Here is a 27,179-nt window from a genome sequence, read left to right as displayed (position 1 = left end):
ATTTGGCAACTCAGCAAGGTTGAGGGGACGCCAATATTTCCAATAGCTTGTCATGAGCTTCAGTGTCACCCTGTGGCCAGCTGTGTGTATTGCTGTCTGTCCTCTGGCATGAATGACTGGACTGTTGCTGGCACACGGATGGGCGGAAATCTTGTTATGGGTCAGGACGGGCACTATCTAAAGTATCCTGGAAGTTTTTTAAGAGCAAAAGCTGTCAGAAGATAATATGGTTATAATAAGCCAAAATGCTTAATGTCCCATGTAAATTATCAGGAAAGAAAATGTGTAGAACAGTGGCAATTTGATTTTTTGCTCAAGCACCCCTAAATTTCATCTCAGCACCCCTCAAAATAATAATAATAAAAAAATACAAATTATTATTGTTTATTATCATTTGATGCTGGTAGTTCATGTTATTTTGCATAATAATACATAAATGTATTAATTGTTATCCAGTGAAATTAAGGATTTATTACAGACATGCAAACTCCTCACCTTTAGGTGAGAGTCACCTTTTTGAAACCAAAATGGATAACCTATGTGATTTGTGCAGCGGGTCGTGGCCGTGGCCAACACAGCATTTTACCCCACCTTATCAACTGGCTCTGTAACCAATCGTAACTCCTAATTCCTAAACCTCACAGCCAATCAGAGGCAGAGTGGGGAGAGGTTTACAGACCCATCTTACATCATCTAGTATAAACTATTTTAATACAATATTTAAAAATTATGTATTTTGGATGTGTGTTAGCTTTACAGTAAGTGATGAATTAGACTTTTGCTTTTTAAAGTAGTTCAACACAGGTAATCCCGTTTGTATTTTTTTTTTTTATAACGTATGCTATACAAAAACATTATTTATGGTTAAAAGAACATGACAAGTTTACAAGAGCACAGATCCTAGATAGATCTAGTCTAAAAATGTTGCTGTCAAAGTTCACCAGATTCATGCAGATTCACCCCCGACCCGGGTCGGGGGTTCGCTGTATCCTTCTCACCTTTTTTACCGCTGACCTGTTTGCATGCCTGTTATTAGCAAGGGGGTTTAGCACTTTTGCAAGGCACTGTATTCATGTCACATTCTAATTGGAGGCTGAGCACGCCTAAAGGTCTGATCCTAGAATCGCCCCTGGTGTAAAACATGTTCCTTGTGACTTATGAACAACAAAAGGTGCTTTGAATCGTTGATATAAACCTATATTAAAGAGAAGCTTCTCAATCAATAAGATGAGATGGGTCGGAAGGCTGGCCGGAAAGATGCAGAACAATGAAAAAGAGTTGACTTAGTTTATTAGAACGAGCTGCTCGGATCATGTGACCTTTCCATGATAGAGTGATCAGATGAGTGAGGCACATGGTTCACAACCGTCCTTATATATACTGGATAGACAAGTTCAAATATAGTGTACACAGAACATTTCCTTACATGGCCAAGCACAGTCAGCAACTGGGTACAGTAGAAAATAGAAACAGGTGATAACATCATAACTCATGTAAGGCTGTTTCTACATACTGGTATTTCTTGTTTACTGTCTCCAGAGTCTGGACATATCTTATGCGGACTGTAAGAGGCCCACTTCATGACCTCTTGACCTGAGCAAAAGACAAGTCTCTCGTGTACAAAAACTCTGCGTATCTTTGATATAGCTGGGAAACTTAATTCCCAGGCTGCAAGAGTTGCACAAACCTCAGATATACGACTCATATATCAGTATCTACAGTTATGGAGGTGACAGGCAGAAAAAACATATCACTGCTGTGGCATTCAAACCGTCAGCAGCCCCACAATAAAGCAAACTCCTAATCAGATTTTGGAATCAAAATCAGTCTTCCCTATTTTCCCTGAGGCAGAAATCACATTGGAATGTAGCAGAGGGGACGTTTTGATGATACAAGTAACCATCAATGACACTTGAAACGTAAATCTAAATTATATACCCTTAAGCTAATGGAAATACTTTGGATTGGCATTCAAGCAAATCGTTGGTCACACAACAGTGAAGTGTCCAAGAGCATTATCTGTGATTGCATTAGCCTCCTTCAGTACACTGTCATTACCGAGTGTCATTGCCCAAACAGGGTCAACAGAGACACAGAATAACCTGCATCATCGCCATGCAGGAGACGACAAGCCATTATACGCCAAACTGCAGTTATCTGAAATGAACAGTGTTGACCCCGAGAGTAACAGCGCGAGAGTGCTCCGCCAAATATGATCTGCTCATTTTAAATCACCATTACCTATGAGATTAGACTATTTAATATGAAGACCAGGTTGATTATGTGTAACTGTACATAGCTGTCAATATAAGTACTGTTGAGGACAACCACCCTGGCTAATACTGATTAAGGTTTGGCTCGTCACACTCACTTCATTTTTTCAATTTCAATATAGCTTGATGATCTCCATATGACCACTTGAGATTTCAATTGACCAAACGCGGTTTATATTAGCATTGAACGGTGTAATGAATGTAACATGAATGATACGCACGTAGTTGAATAACCTCAACTACCTATATGATCTCTTGGCATTCACCTTGGCCCCCTGCCTCTCCACACACAGGCTCTTTGAATGGAAGAAGTCTTCCATCTTTTCAAGCAGTTTCATATCAGCCCTCGTCTTCTCCCCTCCCCTCCCTTCAGGAGACCCAGTGGACACCCCTGCACCAGAGTAGAGCTTCTCTCAGCCATATTAAAACCATTAGTCACTAGGAAAAGCGGGTCAACAGCGGACACAATTAAATCTGATCCTCAAATTCACTTAGACCACAGACAGGGAGGAGGAGAGAGACGTGGGGAGGTCAGAGAGAGAGAAAGAGAGAAAGAAGAGAGATAGGACAGGAGAGAGGCTAGACGTCCCAAGAGTTAGGACGTACAGCAAAGAAGAAGAAAAAAAGTCACTCTGGCAATGTTTCAACTGATCATTTTTATTATTACTTATTTTGAAATACATCATGATTGCCATCATCACTGTCAGCATTGTTCTGTTCCAGACTTAAATGGGAAAACTGCACACATCCATCATACAGTACATACTACATACAAACATATAGTGCTGCAAAAAAACAAGAAAAAAAAACGCGGAAGTCAATAACGACTTCAGTCATTCTAGAGACCACTCACAGACACAAACTAGCCCTACACTCCCAGAATCAGTAAGCCTCCAAACTCAAACTCTGCTTCACAACATGATTAAAAAGTGCCAATGAGAATGACCTACTGTAAAGTACACTACAGTAAGACAGGGGAGTAAGACTGTGCTGTACATGTAGGTCAGTGTACAGAAAGTCAGCTCAGTAGTGCATACATACGTACATACATCACAGCAATGGCATTGAGGAACACATCAAATGGACTGCTAAACATCTGGTTGGTCCATACCTGGTCAACAAAAGGGCATTCTACCTTACCATGCATACAACACAGGAGAATAAGACAGGATAGGAGAGGTGAAGTGTGTATTTCTTTTGGGAGAAAGAGGGGAGAGAGAGAGAGATGAGAACAGATTAAAGGTTGTCGCGTGTTTTTATTTTCTTTATTTTTTGAACAACACTCGGCGTCAATGTAACGTTTTGGCACTGATAATGGCGTCGCCATAGGAACGCCTTTTCTGCGCAGATGCATCTACCTGGGGATTACTGGGAAGCACAGATAGGACTGGCCAGGCTAGCTTGCCAGCTACCCGAGATCGGCTAATAGAGCGCAATAGTCTCCAACAAGCTGGGCTAGCTGGACGAACAATTGGCTTTACCGTCCTAGTGCCACGGACAGCACCTTGGAGCCTGACAGTAACCTAGAGAATGTGATTATTGACCATCTGCGGGGTTATTGCTAAAAGAGTTTGTGCCGGTAGTTTACACAAGTGTGTGAGGGTACTTACTCTGGTTCAGTACATTCAGATATCAGATGATAGTTACTGAGTGTCTCTGTTAGGCTGACCCACACTTCCCAGCTCACTCAAGTCACATGCTAACATGACTAGCTCAAATGCTACTACTTAGTGCTGGAATGATGCTGCAAAATGACACTGCCCATGGAGGTGCACAGTCTTTGGTCGCTAAATCAGTTAAGAACTTCAAGTACCATGCTCATTATGTCAAGTACCAGTTTGCCTTTCCAAAAGCAGTAACATAAAATATAAAGCTACTAATCGTGGATGTGTGTGTGTGTGTGTGCAATGTTCTCAGTGGAAGTGTCCCATGGCCTCTGCAGCTTTCACCCTCACTACAGGGTCTGGGTCCTGTAGCAGCATCACCAGACCTGACAGGAAACAGGAAGCACAGGTTGAGAGGAAGCACCTTGAAAACAGGAAGTGAGCATCAAAACAAGGAAGTAAACACTTCCTGCACGACGTGTCCTGTGTCCAGAGCTACCTTTGGTCACGCTGCCCATGTTAAGGTGAGAGAAGAGCTCCTCAGGTAGGTTACCCAGCAGGAAGCCTACAGGAAACAGGAAACACACCAAAGACTAGCTACCCTTCAACAGACTGAGCCCAGTGTTAAACACACTGCACATATTCTATACTGAGACACTTAAAGAGGACCATTGAATGGGCCAAGTGGTTCTTGACAGAGTGTAACATCACTTCATGGTGTATATGGATTGAGGTGTTCCACCTACCTATGAACATGGCAGCTCCGGCTCGGACCTCGGCCCAGTTGCTCTTGAAGAACTGGATGACGGAGATGTGGTAGAAGTTCAGCATTCCAGGGAAGTCCTGGATCTAGGGATGGACGGAAACAACATGATAACTTTGGACTACTCGTCATTGACTAACCTGAATGACTGAATTATTAATCTTCTTTCAATTTAGTTGAGACCATGCTCAATTTTGATTCCAGTAACTACATTTTGATTCCAGTAACTCAATTTTGATTCCAGTAACTAAATTTCTCTTCAAAATTACAGACAGAATACTCAATTACCAAAATAGTCATTTGTGACCAGACATACTACAAAAAACAGTGTTCCGAGTGTGTGTGTGGAGGTAGGAGCGCATCCACTCACAATGTACTTGGTGAGGTCGTTGATGAACTCTCCGTAGTGTAGGCCCTTGTCATCATGGAGATGGTTTTGGAACATGGTGGTGATTTGCTCTGAACCCACAACAGGTGCACACACTCGCATGGCGTACTTACAAGCCTGCAGACACACACACACACACGTGCGCACACACACGCACACACACACACACACACACACAAACCATCATTAAATATAATTGAGTGCCCACTAGGTACATTTCATGCTCTAAAATGGGATGAAAATCTATGATATTGACCTTGGATTGGATCTACATCATTGTGTGTGTGTGTGCGCGCGCGCGCGTGACCAACCTTGACCACCTGCAGGTTGGGGTCAGCGAGGTGGAGCAGGAGGCTGACCAGAACATTGTGGATCTGGTCCTTGAAGATGGGTTCTCCTGAGCCGAACTTGGACAGGTTCCCTAACAGCATGATGGAGGCACAGCGGATCTCATCGTTCTCCTGCAGGTGGTTAGGAGTCAACCGGAGGTCAGCTACTATGACTAGGATCTCATGTAGGCCACAGAAAACAGCTATGCTTCTGGGTCACCAGGTATAATAGGAGATTCATCATAGACCAACATGCTATAAACATGCTTGTCAAGAAGGGTGTGTGTGTGTGTGTGTGTGTGTGTGTGTACGTACGCTCTCCAGGAAGGGTTTGATCTTCATGAAGATGTAGACCACCAGGAGGTGGACGTTCTTCTTGTCCAGGTAGAGCAGCACCTTGGACAGGCCAGACATGGCCTCCAGGGTGATGTGCTTGCCGGGGTCGTCCTTCTCCTCCATCCCAGAGCTCATGGCCGCCAGCAGCTCCTTGGCATATTTATTGACCTGGGAACACAGGGTGTGAACGTCTGTCAATCTCCCTGTGTGTGTGTGTGTGTGTGTGTGTGCACATGCATGTGTGTATCTGTGTAGATGCGTATCACTGTGTGTGCAAACTCCCTCTGTGCGTGTACATCCGTGTGTGTGTGTGTGTGTGTGTGTATGAAAGAGCGCACGCACCTTCTCGGGCGAGCCCACGGCGATGTTCCCCAGGCCCCTGACGGCCAGCATGCGGACGGTGGAGCAGGGATCTGAGATCCTCTCCATCATGTTGTTCATCAGCACATCCATCAGCATCAGCTCTGTTACCACGTGGTGGTTCAGCAGCTACGCACACGCACACACACACACACACACACACACACGAAACAACCCCAGTGTGAGATACAACCATGTATTTGTTTTGAAAGAACTGATCTGTACTTCTGTGTGACTTTTCTCTCCTTGGCTCTCAACTGTGTGTTTGTAAATCTGTGTGTGTGTGTGTGTGTGTCTACAGCACCTGTCACCTCTGTGACAGTCTTAGTTATTCCAAGCCAAATTCAAGGTCTTCCAGCCTTGGATTATTTACAATAATTCTATTACAAAACCTTGACGTCAATCAGAACCCTCTCCACACTATAGAAATCTCCAGAATACTCTAGCCAGTCTAGACTAGTTTCCAACTCATTCAGTCTCCCGACCCAACCACACGCATACATCAGCCAATACATGAGCAGCCTGCTTGTGGTGAAGTAGCGCTGCTTACAAAGCTTGTGTGTTCATTAGCATGGTAAAGTTCTGGCTGAAAGCCTGGGCCTGCTAGCCAGCCAGCAGAACTCAGACAGCAGCCTCCTCCTCCTCCACTGGGCTGGTGCACAGGAGCAAGGTCCAGGTCTTACACTGGAGCCGTTGTTCAGGTAATGGATAACGTTCCTCAATGATGTCACAGTTTTCAAGAATGTAAAAAAAAAAAAAAGGGTCACATAAATGGCAGCGTAGCGTGTATGGGAAACCTGTAGCCGGTGTTTGACTGTGTTTCAACCCAGGGAGACACGGGGAGTGGGCCAGGTGCGTTACCTCAGAGAAAAAGGCGGTGACGGTGACCCTCTGGCACTCGTAGATGTTGTTGAGGCAGGGGCACAGGCACTCCACCACGGAGGGCAGACGGGGCCCCGCGTGCTTCGCCATGGCCCTGCCAAACACACACACACACAAGCGTGTCGGACAAAGACATGGACAGAGGGAAGGATACAGACGCATAGGTCTTAGGTTAGGGCTGTTCTTGAGTCAGGTGAATGTTAGGGCTAGGGGTCAGGGATCATGTCTGGGGAATATGTCCCTGGAAAGCAGGGTCAGAGATAGGGGTCAAAGGTAGCGTTCAGGGGTCAGGGATCATGTCTGGGGAATATGTCCCTGGAAAGCAGGGTCAGAGATAGGGGTCAAGGTCAGAGGTCAAAGCTAGCAGTCAGGGGTCAGGTATGTGTACCTGGAGAGCAGGGTGACCCCAGTGGTGTGCCTCTGGGGGTCCTTCATGGTGTCCCAGGCCCCATCCTGATCCAGCCTCTTCACCACCTCGTCCAGCTGGACCCGGGCAAGGAGGATACGCAGGGCGTCCACTGCCACCCTGTGGACACAAAGAGGATTACAGGGCTTCATGCGATCCTGCTGCTACTGGAGACATATACCTAGCATCTGACACACACCTGGAGGGACATGGACGTGTTTAAGGTGGAGTGTTAACCTGAATGCAGCTTCTAACATCCACCTACTGCCTCCACAACAGCACACGTGTGGTGTCCTAGCCCAGACCAGGAGCACAGGGTCACACAGCTAGCTGTGGACTGTGGGTGAGGTTGCATGTTTCTAATGTTTCTATACGGGTTGACATGTTCCTGTAAATGACGAGGTGTCGCATGTTCCTGTACATGTCGAGGTGTCGCATGTTCCTGTACATGTCGAAGTGTTGGATGTTCCTGTACATGTCGAGGTGTCGCATGTTCCTGTACATGTCGAGGTGTCGCATGTTCCTGTACATGTCGAGGTGTCGCATGTTCCTGTACATGTCGAGGTGTCGCATGTTCCTGTACATGTCGAGGTGTCGCATGTTCCTGTAAATGTCGAGGTGTCGCATGTTCCTGTACATGTCGAGGTGTCGCATGTTCCTGTAAATGTCGAGGTGTCGCATGTTCCTGTACATGTCGAGGTGTCGCATGTTCCTGTACACGTTGCTACAGAATGTTTTCTGAGTCGGCATGTGTGAAGCCATGGTGCAACACCCACCCCGGGACGTCGAAGCTGGGCGCGGGGTGCTTGGCTGCTTGGCCGCTCTTCCTGTCCTGGCCCAGGCTGGTGGCGTTGATGTCCTTGGGGAGGGTGACGCCCACGCTGGAGCCCAGGCGGACCAGCAGGCAGGAGAAGAGCCGGGGGAACAGACTCACCACCGCCTCCTGGCTCTGACCGTTTAGCATCAGCTCCTTCAGGGCACACGTCATCTGGAGGGAGGTGGCAGGGAGGGGACAGGGAGAGGGAGTGAGGGAAGGGAGGCAATGAGGTGAGTAAGGGAGTGGGCGGGGGGGTGGATTTGGTGGTTGGACAGAGGAGGCAGGGGTACAGAGAGGCAGGGACGGAGAAATGTGTTAGTATGAAACGCAGTATACATATACTGCAAGTGTTTTCATCAGGGCATCTCTGATCCATGACTATGTGTCTCTCTGTGTGTCTGTGTGTGAGAGATAGAGAGAGAGACTCACGGCCAGGGGCTGGCTGGTGGCCACCTTGACGGTGAGACCCGGCCTCATCATGGACTCCTTCCTGTCGGCGTAGGGCGCCATGACAGTCAGCTTCTCCATCAGCATCTCCATAATCTGACTGGCCACGGTGCTGTCGGCACCCAGAGCTATCCACATCTCACAGCTCCAGCTGTGGGGGAGAGGGAGGGAGGGAGCAACAGTTAGCGGAGGAGGGAGACCAACAGAGTGTAGCGTGGTAGGGAGGGGCGGAGGAAGGGAAGGAAAGATAGAGAAAGAAGAGACAAAAAGAGAAGAGAGGGAGAGTGAGTGAAAGAGAGAGAGATGGCAGGCCAGAGGCAGTTCCTCACCTGTCGAAGGGCAGGGGGTAGGAGATGAGGGTGGAGGTGACCGTCTGCAGGTGCTGCGTGGCCAGGATGAGGATGCTCTGTCCCACGGCCACCTTCACCTGGTCCTCACTGATCATCTGGAGACGCACGTGCAGAACCTCCAGCATCTCCGGCACCTGACACACACACGACAGAGTTAGACAGAGAAAGATCGAGGCCTCAGCTTGTGTGTGTGTGTAGATGCATGTCTATGCGTACGTGCGTGTGTGCGCCCGCATGTGTGTAGGTGGCTATGCGTATGTGTGTGCCCGCACGCGTGCATGCGGCTACTCCGTTAGTGTGCGTGTGCGCATGTGCCTGTGCTACCATGTCCTGTAGGCCGGCTCCCCTGTTCTTCAGCAGGGTGTTGAGGATGACGCTGGCGGCGCGGGAGCAGTTGGACTGGGAGTCCACCAGACCCTCCAACAGCATGAAGATGACCGCCGTCAGCTGCTGCTGCGGCACCCGCTTACTCACAATCTACCACACCACACAGAGTCAGGCTCCACCACGGCCGTGGTCGCAATCGGCGTACTGACAATCTACCACGAAATGCTTAGGAGATCCCGAACAGGCAACGATGGGAAAACGAACGAGAAACTGTGAATAAGAATGCAAGACTGCGCGACAGAGAACAAGACGTATGCAAGACACAGGAAACATCTGACAGACAGACAGACAGACAGGACAGACACAGTGGGGCAGACAAACAGACAGGCAGCCGGAGGTGTACCTTGGTGAGGTCGGAGCAGGTCTTGTAGAGGACAGTGTGGTCAGGGTTGTCCAGCTTCTCCTTCAGGGGGATCAGGTTCTCCACAGACTCATCTTTGTAGTCCAGAGAGAATCCTACAAACACAAAGCGGCGTCAGATGGCTGAGCGGTTATGGAGTCGGGCTACTAATCTGAAGGTTGCCAGTTCAATTCCCGGCCGTGCCAAATGACGTTGTGTCCTTGGACAAGGCACTTCAACTTGCCTCGGGGGAATGTCCCTGTACTTACTGTAAGTCGCTCTGGAAAAGAGCGTCTGCTAAATGACTAACTATAAATGTAAACATGCCTGAAACCTGTAGGTCCAGAGCCCACGTGTTTAAGTTTCAGTCCAAACACCTTTCGGAAAACAGCCATCTTGTTCAGAAATGCTACAGCAGTGTTGGGGCTTATCCCCATAAGCCCCATCCATACACGTGTGTGTATGTTTGTGTGTGAGAGTGAATATGAGTGGTTGATGCATGTGTGTATGCTGGCTAACCCTCGTAGCGTAGCTGGATGTAGAGCAGGGTGTAGATGCAGTCTATGGCGGCCCTGCGGACGGGGGGGCAGGGGTCGGTGCAGCGAGGGGCCAGACGTCCCAGGAGGGCCCCCAGGTTGTGAAACGACACCATGTTCTAGAAACGCGTGGAAACAGGAAGCGAAAACAAATGATCGACATCGTCTTTGATCCTCATCCACACACACACACTTCGATATCCATAAATGTGTGTGAAGCACGACACAGTGGTGTGTGGTCGTGCGTGTTCAGGTGACGGCGTACAGGGGGCCTCAGAGCTGTGTGTGTGTGTTTACCTTGACTGTGAGGTTGTCCAGGTAGAAGGCTAGGATGTGTGCGGTGGTCTTCAGTGCCCTCTCTCTCTCCTGCTCCTGACCGGAGCTCAGCCACGGCTCCAGGTGCTGCAGAACACACAGCATCATGCTTACAACGTCACGCAATGACGTCACACGCCGCTACATGGCACGCCACGACATCACACTATGACATCATGCTGACATCACGCCGAGGCCATCGAAACATGGCCGACGGTGCGTAGAAGAACAGAAGAGAGAGTACGACAGAGGAGCCAGATTGGCCTCAGTCGGGTAACGGTTCCTGGCGTCCCTCCTGCCTCACCTTGAAGATGCCCTGCAGGCCGTCTGGCGTGGGCTCCCTGGACAGAGCGCTCCTCAGGAGCTGCTGGAGGGCCTGCTGGGTGTCCGAGTACAACGCCTGGAGAGAGGAAGCACCACGACTGACGTCCGTTTCACTGCTCGCGCAGCGACAGCGAAACAGCACAGTGTCTGTGCGTGATGTGCGGTGAGTACTGTGTGTGCGAGTGCGTATGCATGTTGGGTGTGTGTTAGTGCGTGAGTGTAAGTGCGTGTGTGTGTCCATGCGTGCGTGTTCCTCCCTCACCTCTCTCTGATTGGGGTCCAGGACCTCGTCATCCTTGCCCTTATCCGGGGCGTCCGCCGGGGGCAGCCCGAAGACGCCGCCCACGCACGTCCGCAGCATCTCGAAGGTCTCGTTCTCTGTCAGCGCCGGCTCCAGGTTACTGAACCCCGGGGTCAAGGGTCATATTTGTCAACAGAGCACCTTGCACAGGTGGAATCGGAACGAACTGTCTGTGAACCTGATATCAATTACCAACTCACTTACTTACTACCCTTTTACTTGCTACCCAACAACTATTCCTTACCCATGCTAGCAAAGCTAGCTTGCACACGCTAACAACCATGCCTTACCCATGCCAACAACTATCCCATACCCATGATAACAAGTAGCCCATACCCACATCAGCCCCAAATCATAGCTCACAACATATTCATTACAGCCATTCCCCACAACCAACCATTTTAAAGGTTAAATTGACCGTCCAGTAGCATCTAGCTAACCACCCCAATGGGCCAACCAACCGCCAGTCTCTCCGCCCTCCACGTCTGAGGGAAAAGCAGTGGCTGTGGAACGATGTGATCGAGCAACGAGGGGACCAAAGGATACATCAGGTTGGCGTAGGTGCTCATCACAAGATGGCGGACAGGAGTCCTCATCACGTCGGCGGGCTCCGCTTTGATGAAATCCTACGGTTCATTCAAGACAAGAGAAAGGCTATGGTGCTGAGAAGGAGTGGATGGCCGCAGTTTGAAACAGGGCTCTCTCAGAGAGCATGCATTTGAGATTTTAATGAGTGTGTTTACAGTAATTAAGAGTGTGTGTGTGTGTGTGTAGTTACTGACCAGCATGACTCCCATGAGCTCCTGCTTGCGTGTGAACATGTATCCTTGTCGTCGCACACACACACCGATGGCCTTGGCTATGAGGCCCACGCTTTTGATGAGGCTCAGCTTCATGGTCAGGTCCTGACGGAGGAGACGGCACACACACACACACACACACGAGAACAGACACACACACAGTCTCTCAGACTGTGGTAATGACAACAGCAACGCCACTCAAAATCACCAACTGAGCACAGGCAGCACAACCGTTGTCTGGAAGAAATCATTACAAGAAGGCGGCAACGAGTACATGCCCCGGGCCAACAGTCCCACAGCACCGCAAACACCCTGCAGCAAAGTCAGAACGAGGCCGTCACTCAACCCAGCGCTCTACTCCGCTCCCCGCGCCATGTGCCGTCGTAGGCCTCCGCCTTGGGAGGCCCGCCCCATAAACGATGGATCATGCGTTCATGTTTGTGTTTCGTAAAGTACCGTGTGGACCGGATCGTTTACTGGGGTCTAAACACATGGCAGAAGGAACAGAGGGAGCAGAAGGAACGTGCGTGAGCGATCGGCTGAGTTTCACACCAGTCAGGGGGGGTGCCCAAAAGCCGTTTTGTGGAATTGGGCGTCAAAACAGGACGGGCGAAAAATCAGTCGGCGCCAACCGAGAGGGTGATTGGCAGGGATGGATCGTCCCTCACGCCTTGATTTGGAGGGAAATGATGAGGATCAGAGGCTGGAAAGTGGGTTTGGAAAGAGAGAAAGTGCAGCCCTCCTGCAGCTGTGTTCTCTGAGCCGTGGTTTAGGGAGAGACTGGGCCGGGACCAGAACGCTGCCGAGCATTAATGTGAAGCAGATCAGTTTTGCGTTAAGAGATTTGGTAAGTGGGGAAAATCCTTTTTTAGACTGGTAGTGCAAAGGAAATCTAGAGAATGATAGAAGGCGAGAGAGAAAAGTTGGCACAGAAAACGATTGAGAAACACACCAGGAAACACAAAGAAGGTGAATAAGGGGAGAGAGAAAAAAGAAGAAAGAAAAAGTGGGAGAGACGGAAGGAGAGAGTCCTCTGTGTTCCCATTACGGTACCTTGGTCTCTACTTTAATCCCCAGAACCTGTACAACAATAAAAGTAGCAATGAGTTTAATCCGCAAGGTTTCACTCTTAACATAAACACCTGAAAGCAAAGGAAAACCCTCGGGAAAGTTCCTGTACCTGACCGAACGAAGCTAATGAATAGTGGCTGAGTGTGTGTGGGGCTAGCCTACGTGGGCTCTGATGCCTGCAGCGAGAGGAAGGTGTCACAGATACAGATGCCCCTGATCTCTATATCATTACTACAGAGTGACAGGAGGGTTAGCCAGTGTTACAGCAGCTGTCCTGGAGATGAACCCTGTTCCACTGAGGCACACATGTTTCCCTGTGTGTGTGTGTTTGCATCTATCCGCCACCTAGCATAGACATCAAACCCTCATGGTCTGGTCTAGCGGACAACCTTGTGGTTGGGGTTCATACCCGGGCAGGCTCTAGGGTGAGAGGTGAACAGGATTCATACTCCTGTGAAAACCGTGACTGATGGTTTTCAGATCCTTTAAGGTACAAAAATAGGGTTGTTAGACAGGTGGGGAAGGGTGGATATAGAGTAAGCCCATCTGTATCCATGGAGACAGTACGGTAATACAGTACATACAAGGCCGTATACAGTTAAAGCCATATATAGTACAAGACTATAAGACAGTATACAAGGCCATACTGCACAGAATACTCTAAGAGCATAAATAGGCCATATACAAGGCCAAATATAATATACAGATTGGAGGAATTCCATGTGTGACCTCTCTTTAACCAGCACCTAATGGCTTGTTTCTCTTTGCTGTGGCTCATTGTTCCATTCCTCTAAAAAATACCACAGGTATGCCTCTGGGCTTGACCATAGGCAGTTAGTGACACTCATGCAGCAGCAGACTCATAACTGCCTGTTTGGACGTGACGGTCATCTGGCACTCTCTAGCTCTGGGGCTCAGTGGAGCTGGGTAGACGTGGTTATTTTTGTTACTTGGCCTCATCCGACCCCAGAAACAGCGCAGTAGGACAAGAATACTGAGCAGATACAGTTGAAGTTCCTGACTCCTACATTGGTGTTGAGGTGTCTGACCCCTGACCCCTACCTTGGTGTTGAAGTGTCTGACCCCTGACCCCTACCTCGGTGTTGAGGTGTCTGACCCCTGACCCTACCTTGGTGTTGAAGAGTCTGACCCCTGACCCCTACCTTGGTGTTGAAGTGCTGGCTGATGCTGCGCAGGATGTCCTGGTCGATGTGTTTGAGGACCGTGTCCTCGGGTGCGTGCAGAGCCACGTAGCCGTAGCACAGGATCAGCGTGCTCTTCATCTTCTCCACCTCCACGTCGTTCTTATCCTGGACACACACACACAGGCTTACATTTACATTAACGTTTATATTTACACACGGGTTTCAGGGGTCAGTGTTAGGTACCCAGTATGGGGGAGAAATTCTGCATTTGTGCTCTGACGAATATGACTCCGTTTAGGACCCAGTAGTAAAACATCCACACCTGCCATACTGGGTTGGAAATGTGCTACATGAGCTTTGACTGTCCAAGCAAGATTGACCTGATCTGTGGACTAAACTACGTCCATCAACACCAGATCAAATATAAAACGCACATAGAAGTCTTGATTCCCACGGGTTCAAGAGTGTGACATACTTTGAGGAGGCCAAATATCCCAGAAGCTTTCTTGAAGGCGTCTGACTTGCCAAACTCGTTCAGCTTGGTCAGTGTGCCCCCCAGGTGACTGCTGGCGCACAGGCCGACTCCCATGGCAACGCCCTAAAAAAAATAAAACACAGCCAATCGTAAACGCACCTTCCAGGGACAGTTGCCTATAGAGAAGTAGCATGTACCCAACCACCAAAACACACATTTACTGTACAGTTTACTTTCTAAAACTGCACGAAAAGCTCTTTGCTATGCCAGACACGTATACAGCATACAGTATTTAGAAGCTAGCCAGCCAGACAACAGACAGGCGGGCAGGCGGGGAGACAGATGGGACGAGAACTGGTGAAAGGCAGCTTGTCACAAGACTGTCCCCCTTAGCCAGTCAGCCTGTTCAGTCTCTCTGGACAAAGTGCCAGTGTTTTTATAAAGAACTCAAGAGCTCGTACACTGAGGGTCACTTTGTCCACCCACACGCACACAAACGCACTGAAGGAACCGACAAACTACAACCTCTGCACTGAGAACGCTCATCAGCTACCATCTACACCACTCTTGTGTCTATGAGTTCATGGGTAGAAAGAGGTTTGGAAGAATCAACACTCGTTTAGAGAGTTCAAAAAACAACTCAGTTAAAACGAGTTCTTTATCTTTGTGGTGCATGTTTATTTCTAGTTTTTTGTTTGTTTTCTTTCCTCCCATAAAGGCGACGTGGGTACCTCTCTCTCGACGGCGTCGCTGTGCCGGGCTGAGACCAGCAGCTCCTGCAGCTGTCGCTTCACCACCTCCTTGTTGCTGCACTGCTGCAGAGCCACGCCCACACACTGGTACAGGAAGCTCTGGTCACGCGACAAGGAGACAGGGTTCAAACCTGGGGAGAGCACACTGGAGGCTGTGTGTGTGTGTGTGTGTGCTAAGGACGTTAGCAAGAGCGGTTTAACAACATGTATTGATATCCTTGCTTCTTCCAGGTAGCGTGCAGAAGGTTATACTCCCAATGTCACGGAGCAGAACAGACTAGAATGTGGTTGGGGTTTGTTGCCCACCTTTTCTTCCATGAAGTTGTTGTAGGTGGAGAGGTAACGCGTTGCCTCGGTAGCCAACTGACACGCCCACTTGTCGTCAGCGATGGCGACCAGGGTTTTGGACAGCAGCTGCAGCCAATCAAAACACAGACGGGCGATACAGATCATTAATGACTACACAGATTATTTGGATGACTTTACAGGGAACTTCACGAATGTCTTGTAAAACCAAATGAACTATGGAGACGGTTCAGATTCGCGGACGATTCGCAGAGGTAAATTTATGAGGTGTTTAACGGCAGTCCACCTTCAGCAGTCTCTCTTGCCAGGCCTTCTGGTCAATACTGTCAGGACTGGACTCTGGAACATATGAGAAAGACACAGAGAGAGGGAATGAGAGATAATGAGAGTGCGAGAGTGAGGGGGGCAAGAAAGGGAGTGAAAGAGAGACAGACAGGAGCAGATTGAGAGAGACCAAATGAGAAGAGAAAGATAGAATGAGCATGACAGAGTTAATGAGAGAGATAATTAATGAGAACGAGGATTTATGAGAGAAAGAAAGGGCAGAGTGAGTCAATCCTAAACACAACGATGAGCGAGTGAGTCTCCACCACACTAAAACAAGAAACAATAGAAAACTATGTTGACCCACAGACTCAGACTTGGCTGAACTTCCAGAAAAAAAAAAAAAAAAAAAAAAAAACACAAGCAGAAAATCCGAAGGCCGCTCCAAGCCAACCAGAGAGCTAAGATGATTTAAGATCGGTTTTAATACCCTCTGCTCCACTCAAACTTCAGCTATGTCGTTTTTTATGAGGGAGAGGAGAAATAGCCCGGAGCTAAGAAAGCTCCCGGAATAAAAATACAGCTTGAGATTGGCTTCATAACTGGAAGCACTTATGATATCTCATAACTGGGGGGCTGTCGGGGAGGAGAGAGGTGACCCCTGTGGGCCGTCTCTCTCCGATTCACCTCAGCAGAACACCGGGAGAACCCTGTAAACCCGCTGACGCTAGCGCGGGGAGACCCACAGACGGGACACGCTGTTGAAGCTCTCGATCTGCCGTCGCTTGGTGGCTTAAGTAGCCTCTAGCTGTCTGTTACAGTCTTCGATCGAGTGAGTTTAAGAGGAATTGAGTTGGGTACAGTTCAGTGGGTTTTGTTGAATGGAGTCTGAAATTGTTTTCGTTATACTTGAGGTGTGCTTGTTTTAGCCGGTGGTATCGGAGGCATACAGCACTGTGCTCCAGTCCGTGCCGCTCAGTAGTTTAATTCAAGCGCACCCCAGAAATGAAGGTAGTCCCGTATATTCCCCCTTGGGTGTGTTTGGTTCATACCTTCAAGGAGTGTGAGGATGGGGGGGATCTCCTTCTCCCAGAGTGCCTCAGTGTTGGGGTGGATGTTGGGGCTCATGACGTTGAGCAGAGACAGAGAGGGGGAGCCATGACCTCGGCAGCGGAACGGGAACGCGCCGTTGACCTGGGGAGAGGGAGCGCACTCTGAAGGAATCCATCAAGGCTCTTAACTCTCCTGCTTCCTCTTGGTCTCATAACAGGAGTTCAGGTTCAAAACTAGACAATGTCACTGTGTTTGCTGCTTAATTGGCTCTTAAGTGATGTTACTTGATTGATTCTTAATTGATGTTGCTTAATATATTCTTGATTCATGCTGTTTATTGATTCATTATTAATACTGCTCGATTCCCGCCCCCAAAAATGTGTCCATGTAAATAACTACATAAGGGATTTAGAAGCGATGTGAATCTTATGTGAATGTCCTGCAGTTTCCCCTACTCACCAGCAGGCGGACCATGAGCATCTGAGGGTTGGGCAGGTTGACTGGAGAGGAAGAGGAGAGCAGAGGAGGGTAAAACTGAGCAGTCGTCATCATCATCATCATCATCCTGGTTAACGACCTAAATGATTACCTAGCGCCACTAGACTCCTATCACCCCGCTAACCGCCTGGTCTAATATGCCCCCCCCCCCCCCCCCCCCCCCCCCCCCCCCCCCGTCATCAGAACCATTACCGTACTGCGGGGTTCGTCTAGACCCGGTGATGAATCTGGCTGCTGGGTTGCTCGGCTAATGTGAGCCAGACTTGGCTGGCTGGCTCTCAGACTACAGGTCTCTAATGAGAACAGACTGTCTGGGTGGAACACTAACGGTCCCTGTTCCCCTGGGAGTGAGGCTGGGCCGGGCAGCCCCCATCTTGTTTACATTAAGCACTCATGGGGGAGGGGGTGATAGAGTATGACTGACTCCCCCCCTACAGCTGGAGTAGTCACACCCCACCAGTCACCATGACATCATCTTCAATGGCCAGGGTTGGACCCTACCTCTGTGAGTATGTGTGAGCGTATATGCGTGCATGCGTGAAGAAGTGTGTGCGCGGTGTGTGCGTGAGCAGCGCTACCTTGCTGTGTGAAGTCGATGGTGAAGCTGGGGTCCTGGGCGGCCCTCTTCTTGCTGCCAAGCAGGATCAGGCTCTTACACAGGGCGCTGGTGGCGTTGGAGTACTGGGGCGGGGTCAGGTAGAACAGCAGCATGGGCCACAGCACCTGCAGCACGCACACACACACACACACACAGGTCAGAGATTCGACATCAGTACCGAGGGCAGTAAAGCCAGCCAGCCAGCCAGACGCACTCAGACATACAGGATACTGTGGGCAGACGCAGTGATAAAGTGACAGTCAGTGTTAAGTCTGAAGATGCAGAGCACGAGATCTGAGACAGGCCGGCTGGCAGGGTTGATGAGGACAAACGCTCTCCCTGCCCGGGGTGTCGCTCAAACAACTGTGACATCAACGTGCCCTGCCATCTCTGGCCCTCCGCCGTAAACGCTCGCTTCCAACCACGACTCGGGGGCTGGGGAGGATTTCACGACGGGAACAAACATAAAACATTATTTATTAGGGATTTGAAATGTGTTACTTTTATAGCATCGACTCCCTGTCTGAATAGTGTCCAGGACCAGTAAAATAAAGTTTTGTATAAACAAACTCATCTGATAAAATGTGCAGGGTGGGAGAGGGTGGAAATAAAGTGAGAGAGTTACTGCCCGAGGAGTAGGCAATGGAAAATGGAGGACAGAGAGCGAAGCAGGAAAAAGAGGGTGACAGAGATAGAGTTTCAGAGAGAGAGAGACAAGAGTTCAGAGGGGTAAAGAGATAGTTGAGAAGGTCAGAGAAAGAGAGCGAAATGGGTAGAGAGAAAGAGTTGAGAGGGGTAGAGAGAGAGAGAAAGAGAGAGGGGTAAAGAGAGAGGGGTAGAGAGAGAGAGAGAGAGAGAGAGGGGTAGAGAGAGAGAGAGAGAGAGAGAGAGAGGGGTAGAGAGTGAGTGAGTGAGCGAGCGAGAGAAAGCGGATGGCTCACGTCCGTCAGTCGTCCCACGGTTGTAGTGAAGAGGTGAAGCGTGTTGTCGCACATGCTCCGCAGCGCCTCATTGGTCACCTCCTCTGGGTCTGTGGGCCGCTGGCCGCGCTGCAAACACACACACATAGAATCATATACAAATACACACTCTCCAAACACACACACACACACCACACCACACATCCAGGATGATGGAGCGTTCAGGACACATGGTCACCTACGTAGTAGGTGTCATGCAGGGCGCAGTGCTGGACTATGAACTTGACCAGCAGGTCTCCGCCCTCCAGTTCCAGGTAACCATGGTGAGCCATGGCACTGATGACCTGCACCACCCTTTTCTTCACCTGCAGAGGGCAATAGACACAGCTATGTTTATACACACACAGCATGTATATACTGGACAGATATATTGGATACACGTGTGTGTGTGTGTGTGTGCTACCTTATTGCTGTGGTCAGCCAGTGGTTGTCTGATGCTGGCCAGGATAAGGAGCTTCTTAGTTTCCATTATGGATGCTAGAACGCAGAAAGGAGAACTTTTCTAAAACGACACAGTGAGTGATTGACTTTGTGAGTGAGTGTGTATGACACAGCCGTGTTCTGTAATCTTGAATAGGATTTCAGTGAGGGAACTGATGAGGTGTACAGTTCCTCTTGTTATGAAGTGTATATAATATATGTGTATGTGTGTGTGGGTGTGTGTGTGTGTGTGGTTAGTCCTACTGGTAGAGTTGATGAGGTGTCGGAGCACGGCCAGAGAACCCATACGGTTCCTCTCGTTACTGTTCTCCAACTTCTGGAGAACAAACACGATCAGACGATCTGGAAAGGTGTTGGCTGGAGGGAGGAGGGACAGAGAGAGAGGGTGAGACACAGAGAGAGAGAGAGGGTGAGACACAGAGAGAGAGTCCATGGTAAAGGAAGGAAGGGGCCATGGTAAAGGAAGGAAGTAAGGGGGGAAGGAAGGGGCCATGGTGAAGGAAGGAAGTAAGGAAGTAAGGGGCCATGGTGAAGGAAGGAAGGGGCCATGGTAAAGGAAGGAAGTAAGGAAGGAAGGAAGGGGCCATGGTAAAGGAAGGAAGTAAGAAGGGAAGGAAGGGGCCATGGTGAAGGAAGGAAGTAAGGAAGGAAGGAAGGGGCCATGGTGAAGGAAGGAAGGAAGTAAGGAAGGAAGGAAGGGGCCATGGTAAAGGAAGGAAGTAAGGAAGGGGCCATGGTGAAGGAAGGAAGGGGCCATGGTAAAGGAAGGAAGTAAGGAGGGAAGGAAGGGGCCATGGTGAAGGAAGGAAGTAAGGAAGGAAGGAAGGGGCCATGGAGAAGGAAGGAAGGGGCCATGGTAAAGGAAGGAAGTAAGGAAGGAAGGAAGGGGCCATGGTAAAGGAAGGAAGTAAGGAAGGAAGGAAGGGGCCATGGTGAAGGAAGGAAGGGGCCATGGTGAAGGAAGGAAGTAAGGAAGGAAGGAAGGGGCCATGGTGAAGGAATGAAGGAAAGTAGGACAAAAGAAGGGAAGGAAGGAAGTAAATAAAGACAAAAGGACAGAAACCAGGACAAGAAAAAGGAGAGTGGGGCCAGAAGGAAACATGCCACAACATGTTATCTCTGTCTGCAGTCACACCGTCCTGGATAATGACATTACAGAAGCTGTTCATGTGACTGCTGCTCTACCTCAGCAGGGAGAGCAGTGCAGTCCCAACTCACAGCACACCCCCACACACACAGCCCGTCGCCACACAGATTCTCTAAACAGAACCTTCCTCCCTTCCCTCCATGGAGACGGCATCTGATCATCCGACATGATGTTACCTCATGTGGGGGGGGAAGAGGGAAAGTTGCATTTCTAGACGATTCAAGCAAGGCTATATTTTATGTAATCCAGGCTTGGCTGGAACACAGTGGAGCTCTCTCCAAAAACAGTGCTGATGTGGGACTTCCTCTTCCTCCCCTCCCCCCCCCCCCATCCCTCTGTTCCTTCTTCCACACTCTCTCTATTTCACTATCCCTTCCTCCTCTCCTCAGTCCACCTCCGCACACATGACCACATGATCACCATGGGTCAACCTCTCTGGTCAACCAACAGTGACCACTAACCTCGGTCAGGCATCACAATACCCGACTGGGCCATTGGTGTGAAGGATTATGAATACAGAGTGTATGGATAAAAGATGTAGGGGCAGTGTTCCAGATGTAGAGGAATAGGTGCTGGTTGAGGAGCGGGCCTACCCAGGATACTGAAGCTTCGTAGAACCTCGTTGTGGTTCTTCACCGTGGGGGGGCTGTTGTAGTCCACAGGAGCACACACCTGTGGGGGGGGGGGGGGGCAGCAAAGTTAACGCTGGTGAACGTCTTCTTGGCCAGCAGCAAAACGAATCATGACAATATCCTTGAATGAAAATCCCTGAATGTCTCGTGATGGGGATTAAGGAGTGACTGTGTCAGGGGTGTGTCAGGCCATTAGAATGCTGGTCTCTGAGGTGACTGTGGTGAAATGTTGCAACATGCTACTACAGCTCCTGTCCCAATAGCCTGGGGCCGTGCGACCCTGTTCTACAGGCTGCACACTGACAATGGAGCTGTTCCAGTCCGCATGCTGGTTCATTGGCGTTGCAGCTATGCTGCCGCCACGTTATGCGGTGAGGTTTTAAAGATGTCGACGCGAGATGCTTAGCGTTGACTACAGACTGTTGTGGCTTGGGGTCAGTCAGCGAGGGTCAGTCTACTGTACCTGCTGGTGCAGGGCAAAGAGTAGACCGTCCACCTGAGTCTCAAGCACTCTGCTACCCATGTTGACAGCTGCATCCAAGACCTGGCACAGGCTCTGTAGAGGACAAACACACACACGTTACAATTCAACCTGCACTAATGAATATTTACATTTAGTCATTTAGCAGACGCTCTTATCCAGAGCGACTTACAGTAAGTACAGGGACATTCCCCCCGAGGCAAGTAGGGTGAAGTTGACACACCCAAGGACACAACGTCATTTTGCACAGCCAGGAATCAAACCGGCTACCTTCTGATTAATTGCCCGATTCCCTAACCGCTCAGCCATCTGACTCCGCAAGGTGAATTTGGTTCACCTTGCTGAATACACCATCCAGTGAGTGAAGGCCTACCTTACTGATGATGTAGTGCTCGTTGTTCTTCTTGTAGAGGGAGAGGATGGTGGGGATGAGTTTGGGAATCTGCTCCTCCAGTTTATCGTTGGCCATCAGGTGACTCATAGACCCCAGCGCCTCAGCCACAGTTAGTCTCAGCTAGGTTGTTGCCACACACACACACACACAAGGTTCAGGATGATTGTGAAGGAAAGGATAATGATTCAAAAAGTGTCTCATTAACACCTCTTTGGGGGGGGGGGGGGGGGGTAATGTCCTTTTAACCTCTAGCTGGGGCCAAGACAAATAAAGAAACACACAGTTTGGAACCAGTGACTACAAGAACCACTGCTGAACTCTCATCATCCAACTCACTGGAAAAACAGTCAGCGTCAGTTTAATACACATCCAACCCAACCAGAGCGGTGTTTATCAATGTGGGCAAATAATCCGATTTTAAACATTCTGAAACACGGTCTTCAGATGGAACATTACTCTGCGTTTGTGGCTCTGCGGTCAATGATGTCAAACCCAAACGGGGTCCATTACCTGATTACAGATAAGGAGCTGGTTCTTTGGTAATTATGGCTGCTCTTGGGTCAAAAAAAAAACAAAACACACCAGACAAGACAGCAGCCTGCAGTATGTAAGCTCTCTCCTAATTAACCTGGCAGAGGTCGACAGTCTCCCCCCGTCTCCTTCACGTCTAGCCTGGCCTGGGCCTCCTTCTCTGCTGACAACATGTGGTCTCGCCCTGCGTGTGTGCGTGTGCGTGTGAGAGAGAAAGCGAGGCTGATTTGTGTTGCATGCATGTTCCATCTCAACTCGAAGAGAGCCTTCGCGCGCTCTCTCTGCCTCAACGGAGAGGCCTTCCGAGACAGGAACGAGATGAAGTCCTGTCAGGTTTCCCTGGCCATGTCCCCGCGGTTCCCGCTACCTTGGACTCCCTGCTCTGCAGCCAGCTGGAGAAGAGGATGTCGTAGGCGGCGGAGACCTCGCTGGAGAAGGTGTCCTTGCGCACCGTGGGGTCAGGAGCCTTGTCCAGGTTGGCCAGGTACTCCAGGATGCTCTCACTGAAGTGGGAAAGAGCTGGGGGGGGGGGGGGGGGTGAAAAGGGTGAAAGACCGAGAGAGGGGAGTGAAAAGAGGAAGAGAACAAGGAGAAAGAGGAAGGGGGAAAAGGAGAGGATGGGGAAGAAGGAGAAAACGGGAGAAAAAGACAATATTGAATTTTAATTTTTTTAATGCTCTTAACTGAAAAGACCATATCAGGCAGTAATGCAGTATACCAACATGTGTGTATGTCTACGGTGACCAGGGGGCTCACCAGAGGAGAAGGCCCACTTCATGTTGTCATGTTTGGCCAAGGCCAGCATGGGCAGCATGGTGCCCAGGATTGCATTCAGGAATGGCACCATACCATAAACTGGAACCAAGCACAGGAGCCTCTTAAGTGACATCAGGGTAGACCATCACCACAGCACAAACATACCCAAGTATCAGTAGTATTAGAGGTCTGATTAGGAAGCATTTCAAGTTTGAGAGACGATTGAAACAGTTTGATCTGTTTGAGTGTCCCTTTATGTATGTAACTATGTAGATAAAAATGACTCGTCAATTATCAGACTTCCATAGCTGCTGTTATCATAGAAGTTGTGTAGTGGACATCCACTGAGTACTGGACCACTATTTGTGAACAGTCTTCATGTAGAAGTGCTGCTCCAGGGTCAGTTTTGTGTTTTGAATACAACTATATGGACTGCAGCGAAGACCTGATCTCAGATCAGCAATCCTAGACCGAAATGCAATACTGCAGGTCCTGGAGCATAATGTGGAGTTGTGTGTGTGCGTTGTATGATTGTGTGTGGCTTCTCTCTTACTGTTGGAATCAGAGAGGCTGGCTAGTGTCTGGACCACAAAGAAGTGGGGCAAGACCCCTGGCTGGAACTTGGTCAGGATCTCCTCCATGATGTCATTGATGTGTTTGTTACCAACGGCGACCAGGATGTTACTGGCTGCTTGCTGCCAATCAGGTATGACATCCTGTAGAAAGGAGAACAAACTACCAGCTGATTTACTGTACACAGACTAGTACTTCCTGTTATCAGATCTTGAAATCAACTGAAAACCCTGTTTTCAGTTGAAAAATGTTGTATGGTATAAAAAAAAACGGATAAAACAAGTTTGACATAGATGGGATATTGGGTATTCTATTTGAATCTGAAATGAGTACTTTATTCATACTCCAGCACCCACACAAAAACGGGACAATGTTTATCCAGAGATCCACACCTACCTTGGATCGTGTCATCTCGTCAGAAGCCAGAGAGATGATGCTCTTGATCCTGCGGGAGCTGATCTCATCTATCTTACTTTTGACCACCAGCTCAATGGTTAGCAAGATGACCACTCTGTGGCTGACCACAAGCTAGAGAAACAGGTAAGGAAAGCTGTCACTTTCAACACTGTGCCACAGCACAAACAGTCTTCCAAATCGGATAACATTTGATATGCATGCCACCCCATCTGAGATAAGGGATATGGTTTTGGGGATGATGCGAAGGATAGGTAGCCAGCTAGGAGTGAGACGCAGCCGTAGATGGTCAGAGTCAGACATCACTGAGCTACTATTTTAACAGCCTAGGCCTTCTCTGGCACACTAAGCACACACAAATCTGTGAATGTGAGCCGGGCCTGGCAGAATCACATGATGACAGTAGTGGGACCACAAATCAAGAACCACATTTACCCAGAATACAGACAGAAAACTATAACATGGTGCTAGACAGTGTGCCTACACAGTGTGACAGTGCTGCTCTTGAGACTTAACAGTGTAGCAAGGATTGTAGGTTCAGGCTTAACATTGTGTGTACAGTATTGTTAGCAGCACAAGGCGAGTGGGTGAGGCAGATCAAACATATCTAGAGCAAATAGGAGCCACATTTGTACAAAAGTCTGAATATATGGAGTTATGAATGGACATGTGTATATATATATATACATACATACATACATACACACACATCTGTAAAAACCAGTGAAACATAGCACTATAGCAACCATCTCAACATGTAAATTAACTTGACTATGAAAGGTGGTTCTGATACTAGTGACCTTGAGATATTGAAACAAGCAGGTCATTCTGCCATACACACAGTTTAACACCATAGCTAGTCAGTGGGATGACTAATGCTAAACAGCTCCTCCAGGTACCAACCTTGGGGTGTTTCAGTAAGTAGTCCTGGCACATGGACAGCACCCTGTCTGGCTGCTGTTTGCCCAGAGTCAGCATGGACTTTCTGACCTGCTCTTGCACTACCCCATCCTTGTCGTTGGCCACGTCCAGCAGGGCCAGGGTCACCTCTGGGTAGAGCACACAGACAGAGAGAGAGTAATGGGACAGTCGAAGACTACAACAGTGACCATATTTCCCTCTAAGGCAGGCAGGAATAAATAGAAGGAGGAGGTTTTGTAGGCCCCAGGGGACAAAGACTACAAAACACATCCGACAAAGATTAAACCAGGTCAGGACAGGCCAGGGTGACGTCAATAACACTGGACTAAGGGACAGAAGAGCCCAGTAGATACAGAAGAAGAATAGGGAGAAGTCTAAACACAAATTTGAACATTTTAGTAATATGTGTGTTTGTTGGGGGGGGGGGGGGGGGGGGGGGGGGGTACTTCACAGAATACAGTACACACAGAGGCCTACTTCTAAGTCTGAACAATACAGACAGAAAGAGATCAGGAGCCTTGAGGTTGATGCAGGGGAGAGGTCAGAGGTAAGATGCTAAGAGACTCACGTTCTATATCTGACTCCTCCATTGGGCCTATGCAAAGGCTGGGAGAGGGAAACTTTCAAGAAGGCATGTGGTGAGACCTGGGTGCAAAGACTGGTCCAACTAGATTGACTGCAAAGAGAAGAGACAGAAGCACAGTCAAATTATGTTAAATGTATTTAAGTATAAGAATGTCAAAACGTTCTACTGAACAATGTGTTATTTGGCAGGCGAGCTAAATTTAAATGAAACGTGAACAAAATCATAACAACGTGTTCTAATGGACAGGAGTTGTCTTCCACCATTTGATGAAGACAAAATAAAAACGAATCTAACACGTTGTTTACTGGATTAAGCGAACCACGAAACCTGTTTGCTAGATACTAATTCAAGCCACCGTAGAGCAATAATGAGTAGCTAGCTGATTAGCAACGTAACACTGACCAAACATGCTTCTACTAGTTAAACAATTCGTAGAATGAGCACTTCCTCAACAGAAACCAGCAGTCCCAATGAATGCACTAGCTGGCTAATTAGCGTCATCAAGCTAGTCGGTTGCAGTCTGGACAAGCTGGTATAATTTTCAAGTAGCTAATAATGACATTCAACGTTTTAATCTCTATTATATTTTACAGTACTGGTAAACTTGTAACAAATGATTGGACGCAATGACTGGGCTTTGCGGAGGTGCAAGGTCGGCTTCCTACCTGTGTCTGTGTGTCGGGCTAGCCTTTTGCTAGTAGCAAGCAAGGAAGCCACTGCTGCACTGTGAAAAACAGGATCTCCGACCTTGCTGACAACAGTGTTGCGATTTGTGCTGTACCAATACACAGTAAACACAGTAACTTCTATTTCGCAATTTGGTCTTTATCCTTCACACACAGAGACAGTGGAATCGCTAGCTAACGTTGGAGCTGTCACTGACTGCAGGTAGCTCTATCGTAAACACCCTATCATGTGCCTCGAGTCAGCAGGAACGTATCAGAGAGTGTGGGCGTGACTGGCCATTCCCAGTTTTGGAGAAGCGCGAGTGGATTTTTAAATGCGTAGCGGTCCCTATATCACGAGATACGATGCTATATCACGTTGTTAGTTATGCAACATTATCGGTATTTATTTTTGACATAGCCTACATGCCATTGCGAAATGCTTATTTGTTGCAAATATGCAGTTATCTTGTATTGTCATATTGCACATGTTGTAATGTAGCAGTACAGCCATACTATTATTCTTTGCGTAAAATGG

The 27,179-nt window shown here is 48.8% G+C and overlaps 1 protein-coding gene across 2 annotated transcripts; it reads right to left on the bottom strand.

Moving 5' to 3' along the window:
- Positions 1–3,526: 3,526 nt before the first annotated feature.
- mroh1 (maestro heat-like repeat family member 1) lies at positions 3,527–26,911 on the bottom strand. Of its 2 annotated transcripts, XM_047031582.1 has the most exons (43): positions 26,642–26,911; positions 25,959–26,066; positions 25,373–25,518; positions 24,452–24,583; positions 24,036–24,198; positions 23,483–23,581; positions 23,094–23,245; positions 22,175–22,315; positions 21,784–21,876; positions 21,282–21,360; positions 19,785–19,898; positions 19,504–19,577; positions 19,283–19,405; positions 19,062–19,169; positions 18,101–18,245; positions 17,484–17,524; positions 17,024–17,165; positions 15,994–16,046; positions 15,708–15,815; positions 15,381–15,500; positions 14,650–14,772; positions 14,193–14,339; positions 13,012–13,038; positions 11,941–12,063; positions 11,705–11,784; positions 11,120–11,258; positions 10,838–10,933; positions 10,516–10,620; positions 10,202–10,337; positions 9,686–9,798; positions 9,280–9,432; positions 8,935–9,089; positions 8,588–8,756; positions 8,118–8,329; positions 7,324–7,461; positions 6,915–7,029; positions 6,036–6,182; positions 5,673–5,861; positions 5,340–5,489; positions 5,011–5,145; positions 4,624–4,726; positions 4,377–4,442; positions 3,527–4,263 (listed from the first exon to the last, which is right to left on the bottom strand). In XM_047031582.1, exons 2-43 carry the CDS (start codon positions 25,978–25,980, stop codon positions 4,187–4,189), a joined length of 4,953 nt encoding a protein of 1,650 aa, XP_046887538.1. In that variant the 5' UTR covers positions 25,981–26,066; positions 26,642–26,911; the 3' UTR covers positions 3,527–4,186. The 2 variants fall into 2 exon arrangements, with proteins under 2 accessions (XP_046887538.1, XP_046887546.1); XM_047031590.1 differs by lacking the exon at positions 13,012–13,038 and having other exon boundaries at positions 26,642–26,910.
- Positions 26,912–27,179: the final 268 nt, after the last annotated feature.

Source organism: Hypomesus transpacificus, chromosome 2 (assembly GCF_021917145.1).
Source record: "Hypomesus transpacificus isolate Combined female chromosome 2, fHypTra1, whole genome shotgun sequence".
Classification (NCBI taxonomy): Eukaryota; Metazoa; Chordata; class Actinopteri; order Osmeriformes; family Osmeridae; genus Hypomesus; species Hypomesus transpacificus.
Note: the sequence above shows the minus strand (reverse complement) of the source record. Positions and strands in the feature narration are given on the sequence as shown.

Coding starts and splice junctions, on each gene's coding strand:
- mroh1 (XM_047031582.1), bottom strand. CDS start 25,980: ATGGAGGAGTCAGATATAGAAC. Junction 16,047..17,023: donor CATCCTCACACTCCTTGAAG/GTATGAACCAAA, acceptor CATATGTTCCAG/AGTCCAGTCCTGACAGTATT. Junction 12,064..13,011: donor GGATTAAAGTAGAGACCAAG/GTACCGTAATGG, acceptor CTCCTCCGTCAG/GACCTGACCATGAAGCTGAG.